Genomic DNA, 17,645 nt, shown 5'->3' on the forward strand with positions numbered 1-17,645 from the left:
CTCTCTCTTTTTTTAAGCTTGAGGCTGAAAAGAATGAAAATAGATTTTGATGGAAACATGTGTAACTCTTGTTGGGCAACAATCACCTCATCTTCTTTGTGGTTTAGAGTCTGTTTCTTCCTGAAGTACCCTCTAATGCTATGTGTGGCTGGACCCATCACAGGGGCAGGTGTTTTCCTAAGATGGTTTATATATAGCCTTGGTCTGGAGTTTTGTTGTCATTCACTGTTTATAGGAATATGACAAAATTTTGTTTTTTAAGAAATAGGAACATGAGATCCCGGATAATGTTGAATGGGTATTCTTTGAAGTGTAGGATGTGGAGATTGAAGAGAAAAGGGCTGGCATGTTGTGGTCACTCCAGTGCTCCCTCCCATACCCTGTCTCCTCACCTCCTCTGTCACCCACCTTGCTGCTCCCTCATACGTGTTCACCCACTCGCCTGAGTTCCTGGATACCCTCTCCTCCATAGACGTGCATGCACTGATGAGTGCAGACCTGTGCATGTGTTACATGCATGTCACAGATCTGTGCATGTGTCAGTACACAGACGGGTACTCCCCCACCTGTACATTAAAAGGAAGAGGTGAGTGGATGGATGCCAGGCCAGTGGGACAGCTGGCTGGGTGAGGGAGCAACTGTGTTGGTGAGACAGTGAATATGCAGGTGACAAAGTATGTGTGTAGGGGAGCGTCTCAGAGGGCAGTCACCGGGAAGAAGATGAGGCTCCTGATGGTGAGGGAGGGTGTCCAGAGAGTGTGACGTATTAGAGCATTAGAGCATTGCAAAGCCATCGGGGCATGCTGTCTGACACCTGAAGAAGAGCTTTTAAAACCAGCGCCATCCTCTACTGAATGCTTTCTGCCTCCTGTTCAGGCATTGGTATTTCTTATTTCTCTAGAAATCAGCTCCAGTTTGGTTTTTAGCAATCTCCAGAGCCCTCTTTGGAGACGCCAGTTGGCACAAGAAAGTGCTGAACTGTTTACAGTCCCAGCCTAAGGTTCAGGGAGGGGATGTGGTTTAACTGGGCCACAAAGCCCGGTACAGGACTCATTTGCATGGCCCCTGACGCCATGTGACGCAGCCGGCTCCTCCTATATAAAGAAGCAGGAGCCGAAATATCTCCGAGTCTGGGTTGGACCAGCGGCTGTGGAGTTTGTGACACACTAGGTGACACCCCTCGAGTCACTTCCCTTCAACTCCAGCTGGAGCGCTTGCCTGGCTTCGGGTCCGTTCGGCAGCCTTCGCCCCTCTCCTAGCCCAGGGCCGGACTCCGGCGCAGAGCCCAGCCCCGTGCAGCCGCCAGCAGCCGGCAGCCGCCCAGCCCGCGCAGCCCGGCCACAGCTCCCCGGCAGCCCGAGCCATGAACACCGAAATGTACCAGACCCCCATGGAGGTGGCGGTCTATCAGCTGCACAATTTCTCCATTTCCTTCTTCTCTTCCCTGCTTGGAGGGGATGTGGTTTCCGTTAAGCTGGATAACAGGTAACCACTGGCCCCAGCTCCCGCGCCGAGCCCAGCCGGGGTGCGGGCGGGGGCTGGGCTCGGAGCCGGATCTCCGAGTGAACCGTGCGCCGCCGGTCCCCGTTCCCCGCGGTGCAGCATCCTGGGAAGGGGCGGGGGTAGGGGACGCAGGAAGGGGGGGGGTCACCGCCGCTCTGGGATCCGTCGTCGGAGCGTCCCTGCGGCCGCTGCGCCGTGAGAACCAGCTGCTGCAGCCGCAGAGGCGGCGGGCAGGGGCGGGCAGGGCTGGGCAGGGGGCTAGCCGCGCTGTGCGCCGCTTAGGACAAGGCCGGAAGCTTCCCAGCCGCCAAAGAATTCCTAGCTAGCTTCAGAGCCGGGTAGGTTTGCCCTGGACCTTCTGGGCCGGCGGCGGGGCACTCCCTGGGCCCCTCGTCCCCATTGTTTGCATATCGCTCGAGCAGGCCATGCTGCCCCTGGCCCGTGCGCCTGGGACCCGCGCGCCACGGCAGTTGCTCGGAACTCAGGGCGGTGGCTGCGGCGGCTGTGGCGGGGGTGCAGAGCCAGCCTCCATGAGGTGCAGCTTCCTGGAGGGGCCAGGGAGGGACCTGGGGACAAACTGCCCGGAACTCCGGGCTAGAGAAGCAGGAGAAAGGAAGACCTGGGCCAGATGGAGGACTTTGGCCACAGCTGCCAGGTACTCAGAGTGGAACCAAGTGGGTAACGGATCTCTTTGCTTTTTGTCTTGGCAGTGCCTCCGGAGCCAGCGTGGTGGCCATAGACAACAAGATCGAGCAGGCCATGGTGAGTGGCATCACTGCGTCATTCCCATCCCTAGACTTAGCTGCTGCTTATGTAACTCCGGGCAGGACCGGTGGAGGGGTGTGCATGTGCAAAAGCCTGAGGGAGTAGACAGCCTACTCCCTATCCTCCCTGGAAGCCTTAGGTAGAGTCCAATTAGAGAAGCACCCTTTAGGACGTTTCCAGTCTGCCCTTGCTGGCTTCCCTCCTCTCCTTCTCCCTCCTTCATCTCAGGGCTTTGCAGCAGCCTCTGGCTCCCTCCTTGGCCCACTGCAGGGCTGGGAGCTCAGACTCTGGAATTTGCCTGCATCCCGCAGCTGGCAGGAGGCAGAGCTCATTGGATGCAACTGCACTGCAGTGCCTCTGCAGAGCCTGGGCTGGGGTCAGGAGTTGGGAGGAAACAGGAAGCACAGGACCCCACCCCTTCTCCCTCTCCTTACCAGGTAGAGGTCATACTCCCACAAGCAGCCAAAATGACTGCAGAGACTTGGGGCTTCCAGCAGTTAAGAGCCCCTTAACTGTGCCCTGGAGCCTAAGGACATGTTCCCTGCCCCCAGTGCAGTCATCAAATTCAGAAAAGATGCAGCAATCCCAGTACCTTTCCCCAGGGCCCGTGTCCTGTGTCCTGCCTGGCCGGGCTGCAGGATAGCTGTGACTCAATGTAGTAGGTCACATGGTGGGGAGGAGACTCCAAAATAGTCAGTTTTGTTCTCTTGGTGAAGATTTGTAAAGCCGACAAACAGTATGTGGGTGCATTACGGGTCCTCCCTACCCCCACATCCCAGTCAGCAGCAGCAGTGTCTTAGGTGGCAAGGGGAACATAGCAAACCACCGGCAACCAGCAGAAGTCTCACCCCAAAGGCCCCTAGCAGCCAGCTTTGAAAGTCATTCCAAACTTTCAGCGGGGAACCTATCTAGTTCCAAGCTGGGCTCCCAACCCCAGCATGGCCCAAATCTGTAGCTCTCCCGAGTGGGGGTTTAAGTGCTTCGGAGAAAGTGCACGAGGATGAGGCTGCTGGGCCAGCCCGCTGAGGGAAGGCTGGAGGGTGGTGGCATGAGGGACAGCACAGGCACACCAATGGCAAGATGAAGATACTGCCCAGGGGCCTTGATGGATAACGAGTGGCTTTGTTGTGGTTCGTTGGTGGCAGGATCTGGTGAAGAACCACCTGATGTATGCTGTGAGGGAGGAGGTGGAGATCCTGAAGGAGCAGATCCGGGAGCTGGTGGAGAAGAACTCCCAGCTGGAGCGTGAGAACACCCTCCTGAAGACCCTGGCAAGCCCAGAGCAGCTGGAGAAGTTCCAGTCCCGTTTGAGCCCTGAAGAGCCAGCTCCTGAAGCCCCACAAGCACCTGAGGCCCCTGGTGGTTCTGCGGTGTAAGTGGCTCTGTCCTCAGGGTGGGCAGAGCCACTAAACCTGTTCTACCTAGTTCTTTCCAGTTTGTTTTTGGCTCCCCAAGCGTCATCTCACGTGGAGAACTTTACACCTAGCATAGCTGGTGCCAAGAGATGTCCCAAGGACATGGCCACCTGGGTCCACTCCAGTGACAGACCCCTGACAAAGAGCAGGTCCCTGGAGGCTGAGTTGCATGGGGCCTAATGACCCCAAGCCAGTGAGCCTCTAATGCTACTGCGCCCTGGGGGCCCCCAGGGCCTAGGCAACTTAGCTGTAGCTGGCAAAGGAGAAAGGTAGTTTGAGATGTGATGCCAGCTTGCTCCAGAAAGTATAAGGGGTCTGTTTTTCATTTCCATGGACATCTTCAACAGCTTCACCTGACAACGACTGTTCCTATGAAGACGCCACTTGTGTTTTAGGCAGAGGCATCCTCTCTCTTCTCCCCTACCTCGCTAAGGCAGGGGGCACAGATGGGAGGGATTGAGCCACGTCAGCCTTCTGTTGGTTAATATGGTATAATGCATGGCTTTGTGCACAGCTCAGTGTGGGATTACAGCTTTGGGATGACCGCTTACAAAGTTCTGTTTGGTTAGTATTGGCATAGTTTTTCTATATAGCCATAAATGCGTATATATACCCATAGGGCTAGATCTGTATCTTAGTGTAGTGATGTATACATATACACATACACCTACATGTTGAAGGGCCTAACCAGCTTTGGGAGTATTGACTGGCCCCTTATCTCTTAAGGCTAATTCTTTGTGTTCATTTACCAAATTGATCCAGTTTGTCCTTTAGGTTAAGTAAGACTTAAGAGTAAAGGCAGAGAGGGGGGCCAGCCTCTGAAAGCGGCCACAGATGCCTTGCTGCTGCAACCCTTTCCCCCACTGTCCCCCGAAGACACACGAAGTCCTCTTTTGAATGCCAAACCCACCATTCACTGGTGCTGACTACATAGAATGGGGTTGAGAGAAGATTAGCTTGGACTTCACAGTGTCGTTTGAGAACTTGTTTTTTACATTCTTGTTGAAAACTTTCAAGTAAACAGAACGATGGTGTCCTACCGTGGACGAGGGATGAACAAGGGAATGGCTTTGATCTGATGGAGCCTGGGACATGCGCCCAGGGAGCTTGTCTCTGGGGGAGGTTCTGTGACAGTGAACACTTTCCACTTTCTGATACCTTATCCTGTTGTATGTCTCCAAGATTTGGATTTGGATTTTTCAGATGTAGCCTGAAATTTCAATAAAGTTTGCTCTTTTTTTTTCTAAAAATAAACTTGGTGTCTGATTGAGTATAAACAGACTGGGTGGGTGAGTTCCCTCACCAGGTGAGGGGGTTGCTGTTTTTCTGCTCACCTTCACTGAGCACCCCCTAAGTGCCGGGCCTGTGCTACATGCATGATCTTGTGTGATCCACACAATGCTCCCATGGAGGACATGCTCTTTACTCTCACTGTAAGGAGGCTGAGACTCAGTAAGTTTAAGTGATTTGCCCAAAGTCACGGGCTACTATGCAAATCGGAGTCATGCCTGCATCGTGCCCCCTTTTGCATGAGGGCTTCAGAGTGAGTGGGAGGTGACTACTATCACACAACCTCAGCTTGAGGGCGTGATTTGAGAGGGAGGATACCCCTGAGAAAGCCCAAAAGCCAAGGGCAGGGCATACCTGTGAGAGAGAAAGAAGAGAGGAACCAAATAAACACGAGCGGGCTTCTCTCTTTTGAAAACATCATCAGGGTCACTTAACACATCCTCCTTAATACCAATCCACATGGTACCCTTGACCTTGGCAAAGGAGCTAAGATGGCCTTAGTGAGAAAAAGAGGGAGAATGTATGAGATGGCAAAACCACTTCCTTCTCTGCTCTCTCCCCCACCCCTGCCCAATGAAAGACACCCTCAATTCCTGCTGCTCCAGTGTCACCGCTGAAAGTTCTCTCACAAAACCCGCCAGCTGCGTGGGCAGGGCCAAGTCTAAGGTTCCTGACTCCAGCTTCCTGCCTCCACCTCTTTGGGGTTCATTGTCACCCATCACCCTTTCTCAGCCCCATGTCCCCAGCATCTGGAGTCCTGCCATTTCTCTGACTGGTTGTTGGTAAGTATTCTGTCTCTTCTACCACACCCTAACCTGCACCCGCTCTGGACCTTGAGCCGTGTTACAAGCCTACTGTGTTGCCAAGAGAGACCATCACCCCTCCTTAAGTGACTCTATTCATTCTCAGCTTCACGTAGCATATATGCCTATCTTTCTGTCACTTGAAATTGAACAGAACTCCTTTATTTTCCTGAGCCACAAACCTTAATGTGACCAAGATGTCTTGGCCCCCTCCCTTGCACCAATCACTGCCCAAACATAATCAAAAAGACATGTTGTGTCCTCTGTAAAGGTCGTACACATTGGCCTGTTCTTTTCAAATGACCAAAACCCTTCTTCAGAACATCACAAACCCCTGCTTGCTGGCCTCTCAAATCTCAATTTCCCTGCCTGCTCCTAACCTCGCTTCTCTGGATGCCAAGTTCATTGTCTACACCTGCCAATGTGGTCATGGCATGCAGATTTTGCAGCTGCTGGTCTAGCCACAAACTTTGGAGTAGTGTATTCAAAGCTCCCAGGCAGCCATCGCCCACCCAGAGGGGTGCTCCCAATCCCCACCTACTCCCAAACCCTCCCCCTTTCATGACAAGCTGAGAGACTGTGTGACTATGCAGGTCATCTTCCACAGACTTCCCACGCCCTATTTTGAGTTGAACAAGAACAAGCAGATGAAAAAGGGAACCCAGAGAATAGCCCGGCAACACCCCAAAACTTTCTGGTCATCAAGCCTTTCTCTACAAGAAAGGGGAAAAAACTGGCCCCACAGTCACATAGTGGTGAAGAGAGAGCAACTCTGTTTCCTAGGCAACCCTGACTAAACAGAGACAAACACTGCAACTCCTGAGGCCACAGCGGTTACTAGACTAGATAAGAGGAACTTTGTAGATGTTGGTTAGTCACATACAGGCCCAACTCTTTGTTGTTGTTGTTCCACAGAAAACCAACTAAGGGTGGAGAAAGGCAAAAGAACATATTTCTCCTGGAAAGACTTTTATGGGCTTTGGGGTTCTGGGCTCAGCTGATCCAGCTGGACCCAAAACAAGGAAAAGAACAGCGAGGCCCACAGCAGGAATCGCTCCCCGCCTGGCTATGCCACTTCTCCATGTGCCGTCCTGTCTACTGTCTCATCTCACCCTCATGTCAGCCCTCCCAGCCCAGCAAAGAGGATCACAAGAACACCACTCTGTGCCCCACCTCCTGGGTGTGAACATTCTGTCTCCTGCCCTCAGGAAAAGATGTAGCTATGATTTCCCTCCACTTGGCAGACAAGAGTATTGAGATCCAGAGAGCTTGGTGCTACTCCCTCAGCTCCCGCATATCCCATGGGGCAGCGGTTCCCAACCTTAGTGACAATGAGGACCGCTTTTAAATGTCAAAAATGTTCTTACACCGCCCCCAACTCAATAATAGTTGAACTTTTAGTCTTCATTGAGAAAGAGAGAGAACATAATGACAGACACTGACGATGAATTCAGTGGGCTTTTAAAGGAATGGATTGTATGTGCCACAAAATCATAGGTGTGGACTTGAAAGCAACACTGGGAATGCATATTTTAGTTAGGATTTAGCCATTCTACAATGTAAATATATTTCAAAACATCATGTACATGACAAATATATACAATTTTATCTGTCAATTTTAAAAAAAGAAAAGAAAACTAGAACAGAAATGTGGGTGACAGATTATTTACAGACAAGGACTGCTTGGGGCACAAGGTGTCAGGCTGGGGACACCCACGGAGGAAGGCAACCCTGGGAGAGCTCTGAGAAAGAAGCGGGGGAGTGTGCAGATGAGGAGGCAGGGCCACTGGGACCTGGGGAGTAGGGAGAAGGTTCTAGAAAGACCATAGGAAAGAGGGTGCATAACCCACTGTTCCTTAAAGTATTTTGAAGTTGTCTTAACATCGTCCTAATTATTCTGGAAAATCTTGCTTTCAACGCTCACCTCCTCTCCTCCTAGTTGGTCAGAAATTAATGGAAGTAATTACAGCTGTGTAGACAGCCCAGTTCCTCAGGTTATCTCATGCAGAGGAGCTCACTGGAACCCAAATACTTAACACTTAACCACCTCGACTATATCAGGCAAGGTGTGACAGAGAACGCTACCAGTCAGCCATTCCAAACAGAAATGGTTTCCAGGGAGGAGAGGACTGCAAGGGGTGATGATCACAATAATTAATAACAATAGTCAACACCTACATGGCACTTACTTCATGCCAGACACTGTTCTAAGCCCTTTTACATCCATGGAGTCTTTTAATCCTCTCCACAAATGTATAAGGTATGCTCTATTGAGATCCCCATTTTACGGATGAGAAAATGAAAACAGTAAGGCACAGAGAGGTTAAGCAACTTGCCCAAAGTCACACAGCTGGTGAATGGCAGAGCCCGCACTGGAGGAAGGCAAAATGGATGCATTGAGAAGCAGGATGGCAAATCTGAACACTTTTCATAATTCCTCCTATGTCACCAGAAGTGTTCAGGGAGGGTGGCGGAGGGAAGGTAGAAAAGAGACCACCCCAAGCTAGCAGAGGGGCTAAGATAAGAAAAAAATGACTAATGAGCCTGGGAGGGGTGGGAGTGAACAGAGAAGGAAGAAAAGGGGGGACAGGAGGCTAGCTTGGCTGGCTCCCAGCCACATGACTTTAGATAGGATCTTATAGGTCTCGGGGAGCCATGGTAGGCTTGTGAGCTGGGAAGTGATGTGACACAAACGATATTTGGAGAAGATGGGTCCTGCCAGCTGGAGAGGCTGGAATAAGCAAAGGCTGGTGGCAGGCCAGCTGTTGCTGTAATCCAGGTGTGAGGTGATGAGGGCCAGCCGGGGCAGGGATAGGGGTCGTGAAAGGGAAAGGAAGGGACAAAGCCAAAAACACTGAAAGGTGGTCTTTCTCCAGTGCAGTGTGCTCTCCACCTGCACCAGGTTTGTCGGGAAGTTTAAAATGTAGATCCCAGGCACCAGAATGAGAAAGTTTGAGGAACCTCCACTAGGTGAAAAATCAGCACGACCTGGTGGCAAAGTGAGTTGGGGAGGAGACAGCAAAGCAGCCACAAGTCGAGGATGACATGAAAGTTTTGGATCTGGGATTTTTTATTGTCCTGCAATATACATAACATGGAATTTACCAACTTTAAGTGTACAGTTCAATGGCATGAAGTACACTCACATTGCTGTGCAACCATCACCACTATCCATCTCCAGAACTTTGTCATCATCCCAAATTGACACTCTGTGCCCATTAAGCACCACCCCCCTCCCCGGCTCCCCCCAGCCTCTGGTGATGAGAAAGTTTTGATTGGGAGACTGTGGAGGCACTGAAAGAAAGGGAGGGGTAGGAAAAGGCTTGGCTTTGCAGAGGGATGATGCATTCCAATTTTGGTTTCCAGCTGAGCGAAGCATATTTACATATGGAAATAGCCCATCACCAGCTGTGGAAAGAGAACTGTGAAGTAAGAGGGCTGCAGGGCGAGACAGACGCAGGCATGTTTGTGTGTCGCAGGAGCTGAAGACACCCCAAAGAAGTGGCTGCAGAGGAAGGCTTAGCAGAAGGCCCAGAGGCCGTCCCCAGGGAGGCCATGCGTGCCAGGGAGGAAGAGGACAGGCAGCCAACTGGGAAGGCGACAGAGAAAGGGACAGGGAAAGCCCAAGGGCACACTGAGGTTTGGTGATCTCCTGTCGTTTTATCTTTTGGTCTATTTCTTTTGACATTTCCTCTTCAGTTCTTACCACCAGTCCCCTCATTGTACAAAATTAAACTAGTCACTAAAGGTCACTTTGGGGAAGGCTGAGGCAGTGGGAGTATTCTAGGAAGAGGCAGTCAGGGGTCCTGGGCTAGCAAACTATATGACCTTGGGCAAGTCACTGATATCTCTTAGAAAACCTCAATTTTCTCATCTGCAAAAGAAAGTGGTTAAGTAGGATTGTTTCTAAGCCAGGTGCTTAGTAAGTAGCTACGGGGCCAGGAAGAGCCCTCTGGCTGTGACCTGTATAAGGTACCTCTTTGCTCTAGGCCTCAATTTCCCTCCCAGCCCCCACATTCTATTCATCCTCATATCTCTTTCGTTCCTATCAAGTCATCCTGTTTAAAGAACACCGAGGAAATAGCCACTTTTAGAGACCCATACACAGCCCAGCACCCACAAGACTCCATGTAACTTTGTAGAGGAAGGAATCACCTACAGCCTTGTTTCCCCCCTTTTTCATTTCAGGAGCCACCTCCGGTCGCCAACATTGTGACAACACACTTCCGAGCTCTGGGTCACCAAACTAGAAGGGGAGGGAGGGGGCAGGTTCTATAGGTAGACAGAACTTTGAAATGGGCTTGTCTTCGAAAGACCTGTGCTTGCTGCAGGTCCATGGAGGGTTCAGGGAAGGAAAGAGAAAGGTGACTGGGAGGGGGTGGCAGGAACTAGAAAAGGCCAGTGTGCAAAGAGGGCAGCCCTGGCCCACGGGAGCTTCCTCGGCTGGGCCCCTCTGCTATTTCTCTGCTGTTCCACTGGCAAACTTGCTGCCACCACCTAAGAGAAAAACAGGACGAATTCACCCCCAAGCCTGAGTCTGTAGGCCCTGAACTCCCCCAAACAACTCTTCTTGGCTGTCCGTTGAAATCCAGAACCCAGTCATTTCTGGTGCAAAAGTGGTCAGGGTAACCTGACCACTGCGTGAAGGCATCTTGAGGCACAAGTGATATCACAGTGAGTTAATTCACACCTGGGATCAGAAAATAGAGTAATAAACCATTAGCGATCGTCTATCCCAACCCCCTCACTTCCCACATGAGGGCACTGAGGCTAAGAGAGAAACAGCCTAGTCCCAGCCACTCGCAGGGCCAGGACAAGCCTTCTTGTGTTACACCCTCTTCGGATGACCTTGCTGTGAAGTGAGGAGTGGGACCAGAGCAGTAATAGTTCCTCACTGTGGCTGCACAGTGAAATCACCTGGGGAGAGTTTAAAGAAATCCTGAATGCTGAACGTTGTCCCCAGAAATGTTGACAAAATGAGTCTGGGATTGGGGCCTGGGCAGAGGTGATTCCTGGATGATCTGGGAGGACTGTTCCGGTTTTGACACCCAGAGCTGTTCGTTCATTCATTCAACAAACAGTGGCACCTATTGAGTGCCAGGTGCTGTGTGAGGCACGGGGGATGCAGTGGTGACCAGGTCTGATATGGCCTCTGTGCTCCTGGAGCTCATTTCATGTCTCCCTATGGAGAGAGCAAGTGAGACAAGATGGGGCATTTGGAAGACGGAACAGGGCACACTAGGAGTCCCCCCCTCTTCTCTCCCCACCTTCTGGGTTCTGGGGCCTGCAGAGAGCGCGTGCTGTCTGCTCTCCCAGCCCTGCAGTAAGGTTATTGGGGTGGGCCCAGCCCCTGCAGGGGAGGCCTGTGCGTGTCCACCTATGGCAGGGACAGGGTGGCTAAGTCCGTCCCATTGAGACGGGAGAGGTGTGTGATTAGCAGGACTGTTTGACTGCAACTCTAATCCTTTTTCTCCAAACAGCTTTATGATTCATAAAGGTGATATTCTTATCTCCTGTCTGACTCATGCGCGTGTCTCTCTTGATTGATTCTGATTTCAGGTGGAAGAAAAGAGGCACTATTTATCAGCCTCCTCAAACTGCAAAACAGTCTATGGGGGATGATGGGCAATATATAAATAATCCTATGGCCCCTGCTCAGTCACCTTTGCTGACTTCTCGTCCTCTACTAGGAGTGTCTCTGGGCCCAGCTCTTCCCTCTCTGTACTCTCCTCTGCCGGTTCCACCTACCCCCAAGGTCTTAAGTACACTGCCATGCTAATGACTCCCAAATTTATATCTCCAGTCTAAGCATTCCTCTGAGCTCCAGACTCCAACATTCAACTGTCTCCTCAAGAGCTCCATTTGTATGTGTCACAAGCATGTCAATATCTACATGACCAAAATCAAAGTCTTGCCTCCCCCCTCCCCCTGTGTCCCCCACCTTGGTGTGTGGTGCCACCATCTACACAGCTGCTCACACCAGAAAGCTGGATTCCTCTCCCCCCCCTCAGCCCCCATATCCAATCCATCGCCCGGTCTGGTCCCTTCAACCTCTGAAACACACCTCGAATCCATCCACTTCTCTCCAGCCACGTTGCCACTGCCTGATCTAAGCCACTCATCTCTCTTATGAAGGCAAAAGCCTCACATGCTGTTCTCCCTGCTTCCACACTGGACCTTGTCCAGTTCCACACAGTAGCCAGAGTGACCTCTTTTTTAATGGAAAATCAGATCACGGCATTCCCTTGCTTTAAGCTTATCAATGGCTTATCATTGTACTGAGAATAAAGTCCAAACTCCTTCCCATGGCCTGCAAGTGCCTGCGTGATCTGGCCTCCGCCGACCTCTCCAGCCTTTTCGAGTGTCATTGCCCCGTTCTTACCAAGCTCCAGCCCCACTGAACCTCTTCCACTCCCCAGACACCCCCCATAACCTCAGTGCGTGTGGTTCCCTCAGCCCAGAACCTCCCACCAGCACCCACACCCCACTGTCCGTGTGGCTGCTTGTTCCTGTCCTTGGGCTCCCCCCTCCTCTGAGATATCTTTGCCCACCACTCTGTCTAAAGAAGTTTCCCCCATTATCCTTCCTTTGTTGCATTTATCCCAGATTGTAATAATTTGTTCACATATTTGTGTTTGTTTGTTTCAGCCTCCCTGCTCTGGAAGCTCCCTAAGGGCAGGGCCCATATCTGCTTTGCTCACTGCTATATCTTCAGAGCTGAACACAGTGCCTGACACAGCTGATCAAGAAATAAATTTCTGGGAGTTTCACATGTTACAGCAGGTGATGGTAGGTTGGGGAAGAAATTTTCAGATGGGGATGCTGCTTATATCTCATTACCCACTCCTAACTAAAAGAGGGGCCTTTTTTACCTGAGTACATTGCTATTCCCAAATTCAAGTTTCTATTATTAAGGAAGAGAAGAATAGACTTTGGAGTAGACAACCAGTAGTTTCTTCTTCAGGTGTTTGGCTATATTATGAGAAGGAGAGAGAAGAAGAAAAGAGGAAGAGAGCACAGGAAAGACTTCATAAAAGAGTCCGTGACCACTGACTTCCACATAGGGGGACATGCCTACTCCAATGGGCAGAGCTGGCCGGCAGGCGTGGCCATATGCTTTGGGAACCAGATCCCTGGGGGGTGGAGGGGTGTCTCTGCTGCTGCAGAATTGTTTCCCAAGAATGACCCAGGCAAACGGGGCTCAGGAGGTGACCCAAGAGGCCTCTCATCAGAGAAATTCCAGAAACTGGGAGCCCAGGCTATGCCGTTAAATGTCTTTCTGCAGGCAAAGGGGATAGTAATCTCTAAAATAGGCAGTCCCAGGTCAAAATGTGGTGCCCTGATATCTAAAGTCGAAATTCCAGAAAAATCCTCTTACTTTTTGGTGGCTGTAGAAGGCATGTCAGCAGAGAATCTTCAAACCTTAGGGCTGGAAGAGGCCTTGAGAGTCTCCCACCAATCACACTGTCTTCCACCCTGCAACCTCACACTATGGACAGACAGGTTATGTGGAGAAGATGTTAATTTGAGGGGATTATTTTCTATGGGAATGTAGGTTTTTGAGGAGCTAAAAGATTTTTGGGGGGTAAAAATGACCAATAACACCCATTTCTCCAAACCTACGATTACAGGATCTGTTTCAACAGTCTTCAACCTAGCTGAAGAGCAGTTGCTAACCTTATGGAGAATGACACAGACAGCTGAGTGTCACCGAGGGCCAGCTCATTCCCTGCAAGTCACTTCTTCTCCCTCCAAAGGCATCAATATCATCTTGGCAGCTTCTGCCTTGCAGAAGGTCGAGGCATGTGTTTCTTCTGCCTTTAGCAAAAGGCAAGGGGCTCTTTAGAACTTTGGTCTTGGGGGCTCCCAACTAAACTCTTCTACCTCTAGTTTCTTTTGAAGGTCCTGCAGCTTAATTACCTTCAATCTCTCCCATTGAGCCTGTGAAATGGGACACCAGGGCATTGTTACAAACCGCAGACAAAGCTAGGACTTGAAGAAAACATTTTTCCTGCCTCTTGGCAGGACCCACGCTGGTGCCAGGCAGAGCTATGGAAGTTTGTCACCTGACCCTGCCCATTCAGTGGGCAAGAATTACTCAGGCAGAACACAACTCCTGCCCCTCCCACAAATGCTGAACATTCTGTTTTTTGCCCTTAGGAAGAAAGTAGTAAATAACTGCATTCTCTTCTCTCAGTCGCACACCCCCTTCTTTGCAAAACTAAGGAATTGGGTCACATTACATAAGTCTATGTGGTTTCAAAGGGCTGAACATCAAGCTTCAAATTGTTATCACACACATGTTGGAGCACAGCCAGTGTTCTCCTGGACGACACGAAGAGAAGCTGCTGAGGTCCAAAGTTTGGCAAATTGTTTTTCCATACACTTCAGGTCATTTTTAACTCGTGACCTATTTGAGTTCCTCTCCTAGAAGGGCATTATGCTCTGTGAGGAGTACTTCAAACTAGCCCGGACAAGCACCATTAGGTTAAGGAAGGGGAAAGTTACCAGAAATCCCAGCCATCAAATTATCAAGGTCAACCCTCTCCTTTTGTAGATTCAGTCATTCACTTGTTCGTTCAACAAATATTTATAGAGGACCTATTATTTGCCAGGCTTTCTGACAGATGAGGTTCCTAATCTTGTGGAGCTTACATTCTAGTGGAGGGAGACAGACGGAAAATAGAGAAACAAATAAGAAGTCGGGCACAGTGGCACACGCCTGTAGTCCCAGCTACACAGGAGGCTGAGGTGGGAGGATCACTTGAGCCCAGGAGTTTGAGTCCAGTCTGGGCAACATAGCAAGACCCTGTCTCAAAAAAGGAGAAAGCCTATTCCTTGAAAAGAAACAAATAAGAACAATATCAGACAGTGAGGAAGCTGGGGCTGGAAGAGAGGAAGGGACTTGCCTGACATCACACAGTCTAGGTCTTCTGACTCTCAGTATCGCACTGACGGTATATGGAGCACCTACCACGTTCCAGGCATAGCACTAGACAATGAGGATATAATATGAATAAGACAGGCAAGGTTTCCGTCCTTGCAGAGCTTATAGTATAGTCTGGAATATAAACTGTGAATAAACACGGAAAAAAACGTAGAGAATTCTGGTTTCTGGTCTGGCACGTAAGGAGGTTAACAGTCGCCACTGTGTCCTTATAACAGGTACAAAGCTGAATGAACTGAAAAATTAACAACCCTTATTAGATCTCTCAGAGGAGCAGGATCACAGAGCAAAGTGCTACCTCTAAAACTGGAGAGAAAGACAGGCAGATACAGAGAATCACAATTTTCCAGACCAGAAGCCCCTGCGGGGACCAGCACGGGTGGGAAAATCTGAGCTGTAATCAACAAATTGCTGGAGGCTCAGTGTGGACAATCCTGAGGGTTAAAAACTCCAGGGGGACTCAGTCATGGTGGCCCCACGCTTTTGTGAGTTTTACCTCCAGGAGCTTTATCATGTTCTCACAGTGAATATCAGAGAAAAATCCCCTGTGCTTCCTATAAGGGGAGGGGGAAAAGGAACCATGTTGAAATACACCAGAGCATTCTGTTCTTCTTAAAAAGGCATACCTTCTGGAAAAACTATTTTATCGGAGCCTAAGTTGCTATGGTTTTATCAGAGCCTATTCACCCTGGGGGAAGGAAATATCCAATCCCAGCTTTCTCCAGCCTTCCATTTGGGGGAAGGGAAATATCCAACTCCAGCCCACTCTAGCCATCTTGTCTTACAAGGGGATAGGGACTGAGAAACATTGGTGAAGTTCACTGCCCTGGGGCACAGGCTCACTTAAATACTGAGACCTAATCATTGGGCTACAGAGTACTTCCCCTCCCCTCACACCTTACCATCACATCACTAAAGGCCTATTTACCCCATACATCATTTCCACCTTTCAACCAAAAATTGCAAGGCATACTTAAAGGCAAAATATACAGTTTGAAGAGACTGAACACGCATCAGAATCAGAGTCAGATATGGCAGGATGTTGGAACTATCAGACCAGAATTTTTTTAAGACTATGATCAATAAGCTAAGAGATTTAATGGGAAAAGGAAACAACATGCAAGAATAGATAGATAATGTAAGCAGAAAGATGGAAATTCTAAGAAAGAATAAAAAATAAATGCTAGAAGTCAAAAACACTGTAACAGAAATAAAGAAGGCCTTTGGTGGGCTCATTAGTAGACTGGACATGGCTGAGGAAAGAATCTCTGAACTTGAGGATATGTCATTAGAAACTTCTAAAACTGAAAAGGAAAGAGAAAAATACTTGGATAAAAAACAGAGCAAGCATGCAAGAATTGGTGAACAACTACAAAAGGTGTAACATACATATAATGGAAATACCAGGGGAAGAAAGAGAGAAAGGAATAGAAGAAATATTTAAAGCATAATGACTGAGAATTTCCCCAAATTAATGTCAGATACCAAACCACAGATCCAGGAAGCTCAGAGAACACCAAGCAGGATAAATGCCTTCCCCAAAAACCTGAATGTCATATTGCAACTTTATAAAATCAAAGATAAAGAAAAAATCTTGATAGAAGCCAGAGTGGGAAAAACATCTTACCTATATAGGAGCAAAGATAAGAATTACATCTGGCTTCTTTTCAGAGACCAAGCAAGCAAGAAGAGAGTGGAGTGAAATATTTAAAGTGCTCAGAGAGAGAGAGAGAGAGAGAGAGAACCTAGAATTCTACACCCTGTGAAATAATTTTTCAAAAGTAAGGGAGAAATACAGACTTTCACAAACAAACAAAAATTAAGAAAATTTGTTGTCAGTAGATCTGCCTTGTAAGAAATGTTAAAATAATTTCTTCAGAGAAAAGAAAAATGATGTAGCTCATAAACTCAGATCTATATAAAGAAAGGAATAACATTACAGAATAAGTGAAAGTTATTCTTATTCTTAATTGATCTAACAGTTTGTTAAAAATAGTAATACTGAGAATGTATTTGATAGTAAGAATGTATTTGATTTTATATATAGACACACACATATATAACATATATAAGTTAAATGAATGATAGCAATAATACAAGGGACAGGAGGGAAGAATGAGTATGATTTTGTTATAAGCTACTTGCACTATTGTGAAGTGGTATAGTTTATTTGAAAGTGGACTTGGATTAGTTGCAAGCATATATTGCAAACTCTAGAGCAACCACTAAAAACAGTTTTAAAAAGGTATCATTGATATGCCAAGAAAGAGAAAATGGAATCATAAAAATGCTTAACTGAAACTACAAAAGGCAAAAAAAGTGTGGAAGACAAAAACAGGAACAAAGAAAAAGGGCAACAAACAGAAAACAGTAATAAATATGGTAAATATTAATCCAACTATATCAATAATAGCTTTAAACATCAGTGGTCTAAATATACCAATTAAAGACAGAGATTGTCAGAGGAAATAAAAAACCAAGACTCAACTATATGTTGTCTATAAGAAACCAAATTTATTTTTTATTTTTTTATTTTTTTATTTCATCTTATTGTTATGGGGGATACAGAATTGCAGGTTACATATGAGAAACCCAATTTAAATATAAAGGCACGTATAGATTAAAAGTAAAGGGTAGAGGAAGATATACCATGCTAACACTAATTAAAAGAAAGCGGGAGTAGCTATATTAATTTCAGACAGAGCAGACTTTAGAGCAAGGAAAGTTATCAAGGATAAAGAGAGACATTACATAATGATAAAAGGCTCAGTTTTCCAAGAAGACATAACAATCCTTAATGTGTATATATCTAAAAAAACAGAGTCAAAATATGTGAGGCAAAAACCAATAGATGTGCAAGGAGAAATAGATGAATCCACTATTATAGTTGGAAGCTTCTCTATCCCTCTATCAGAAATAGAC

General features: G+C 48.3%; 1 protein-coding gene across 6 annotated transcripts in view; it reads left to right on the forward strand.

The window, feature by feature from the left end:
• TSC22D3 (TSC22 domain family member 3) overlaps positions 1-4,924 on the forward strand; it is a 61,080-nt gene extending 56,156 nt beyond the window's left edge. For 4 of the 6 annotated variants that reach the window (XM_069462978.1, XM_069462977.1, XM_069462979.1 and 1 more), the window contains 2 exons: positions 2,214-2,265; positions 3,414-4,924. In XM_069462978.1, coding sequence (XP_069319079.1) covers positions 2,214-2,265; positions 3,414-3,644 — 283 coding nt within the window. In that variant the 3' untranslated portion in view covers positions 3,645-4,924. Of the gene's footprint in view, positions 1-1,123; positions 1,486-1,506; positions 1,842-2,213; positions 2,266-3,413 lie in introns of those variants that run through there. The other 2 variants (XM_069462980.1, XM_069462982.1) reach the window with 2 other exon arrangements.
• The last annotated feature ends 12,721 nt before the right edge of the window (positions 4,925-17,645 follow it).

The sequence above is a fragment of the Eulemur rufifrons genome, chromosome 30 (genome assembly GCF_041146395.1).
Source record: "Eulemur rufifrons isolate Redbay chromosome 30, OSU_ERuf_1, whole genome shotgun sequence".
Classification (NCBI taxonomy): domain Eukaryota; kingdom Metazoa; phylum Chordata; class Mammalia; order Primates; family Lemuridae; genus Eulemur; species Eulemur rufifrons.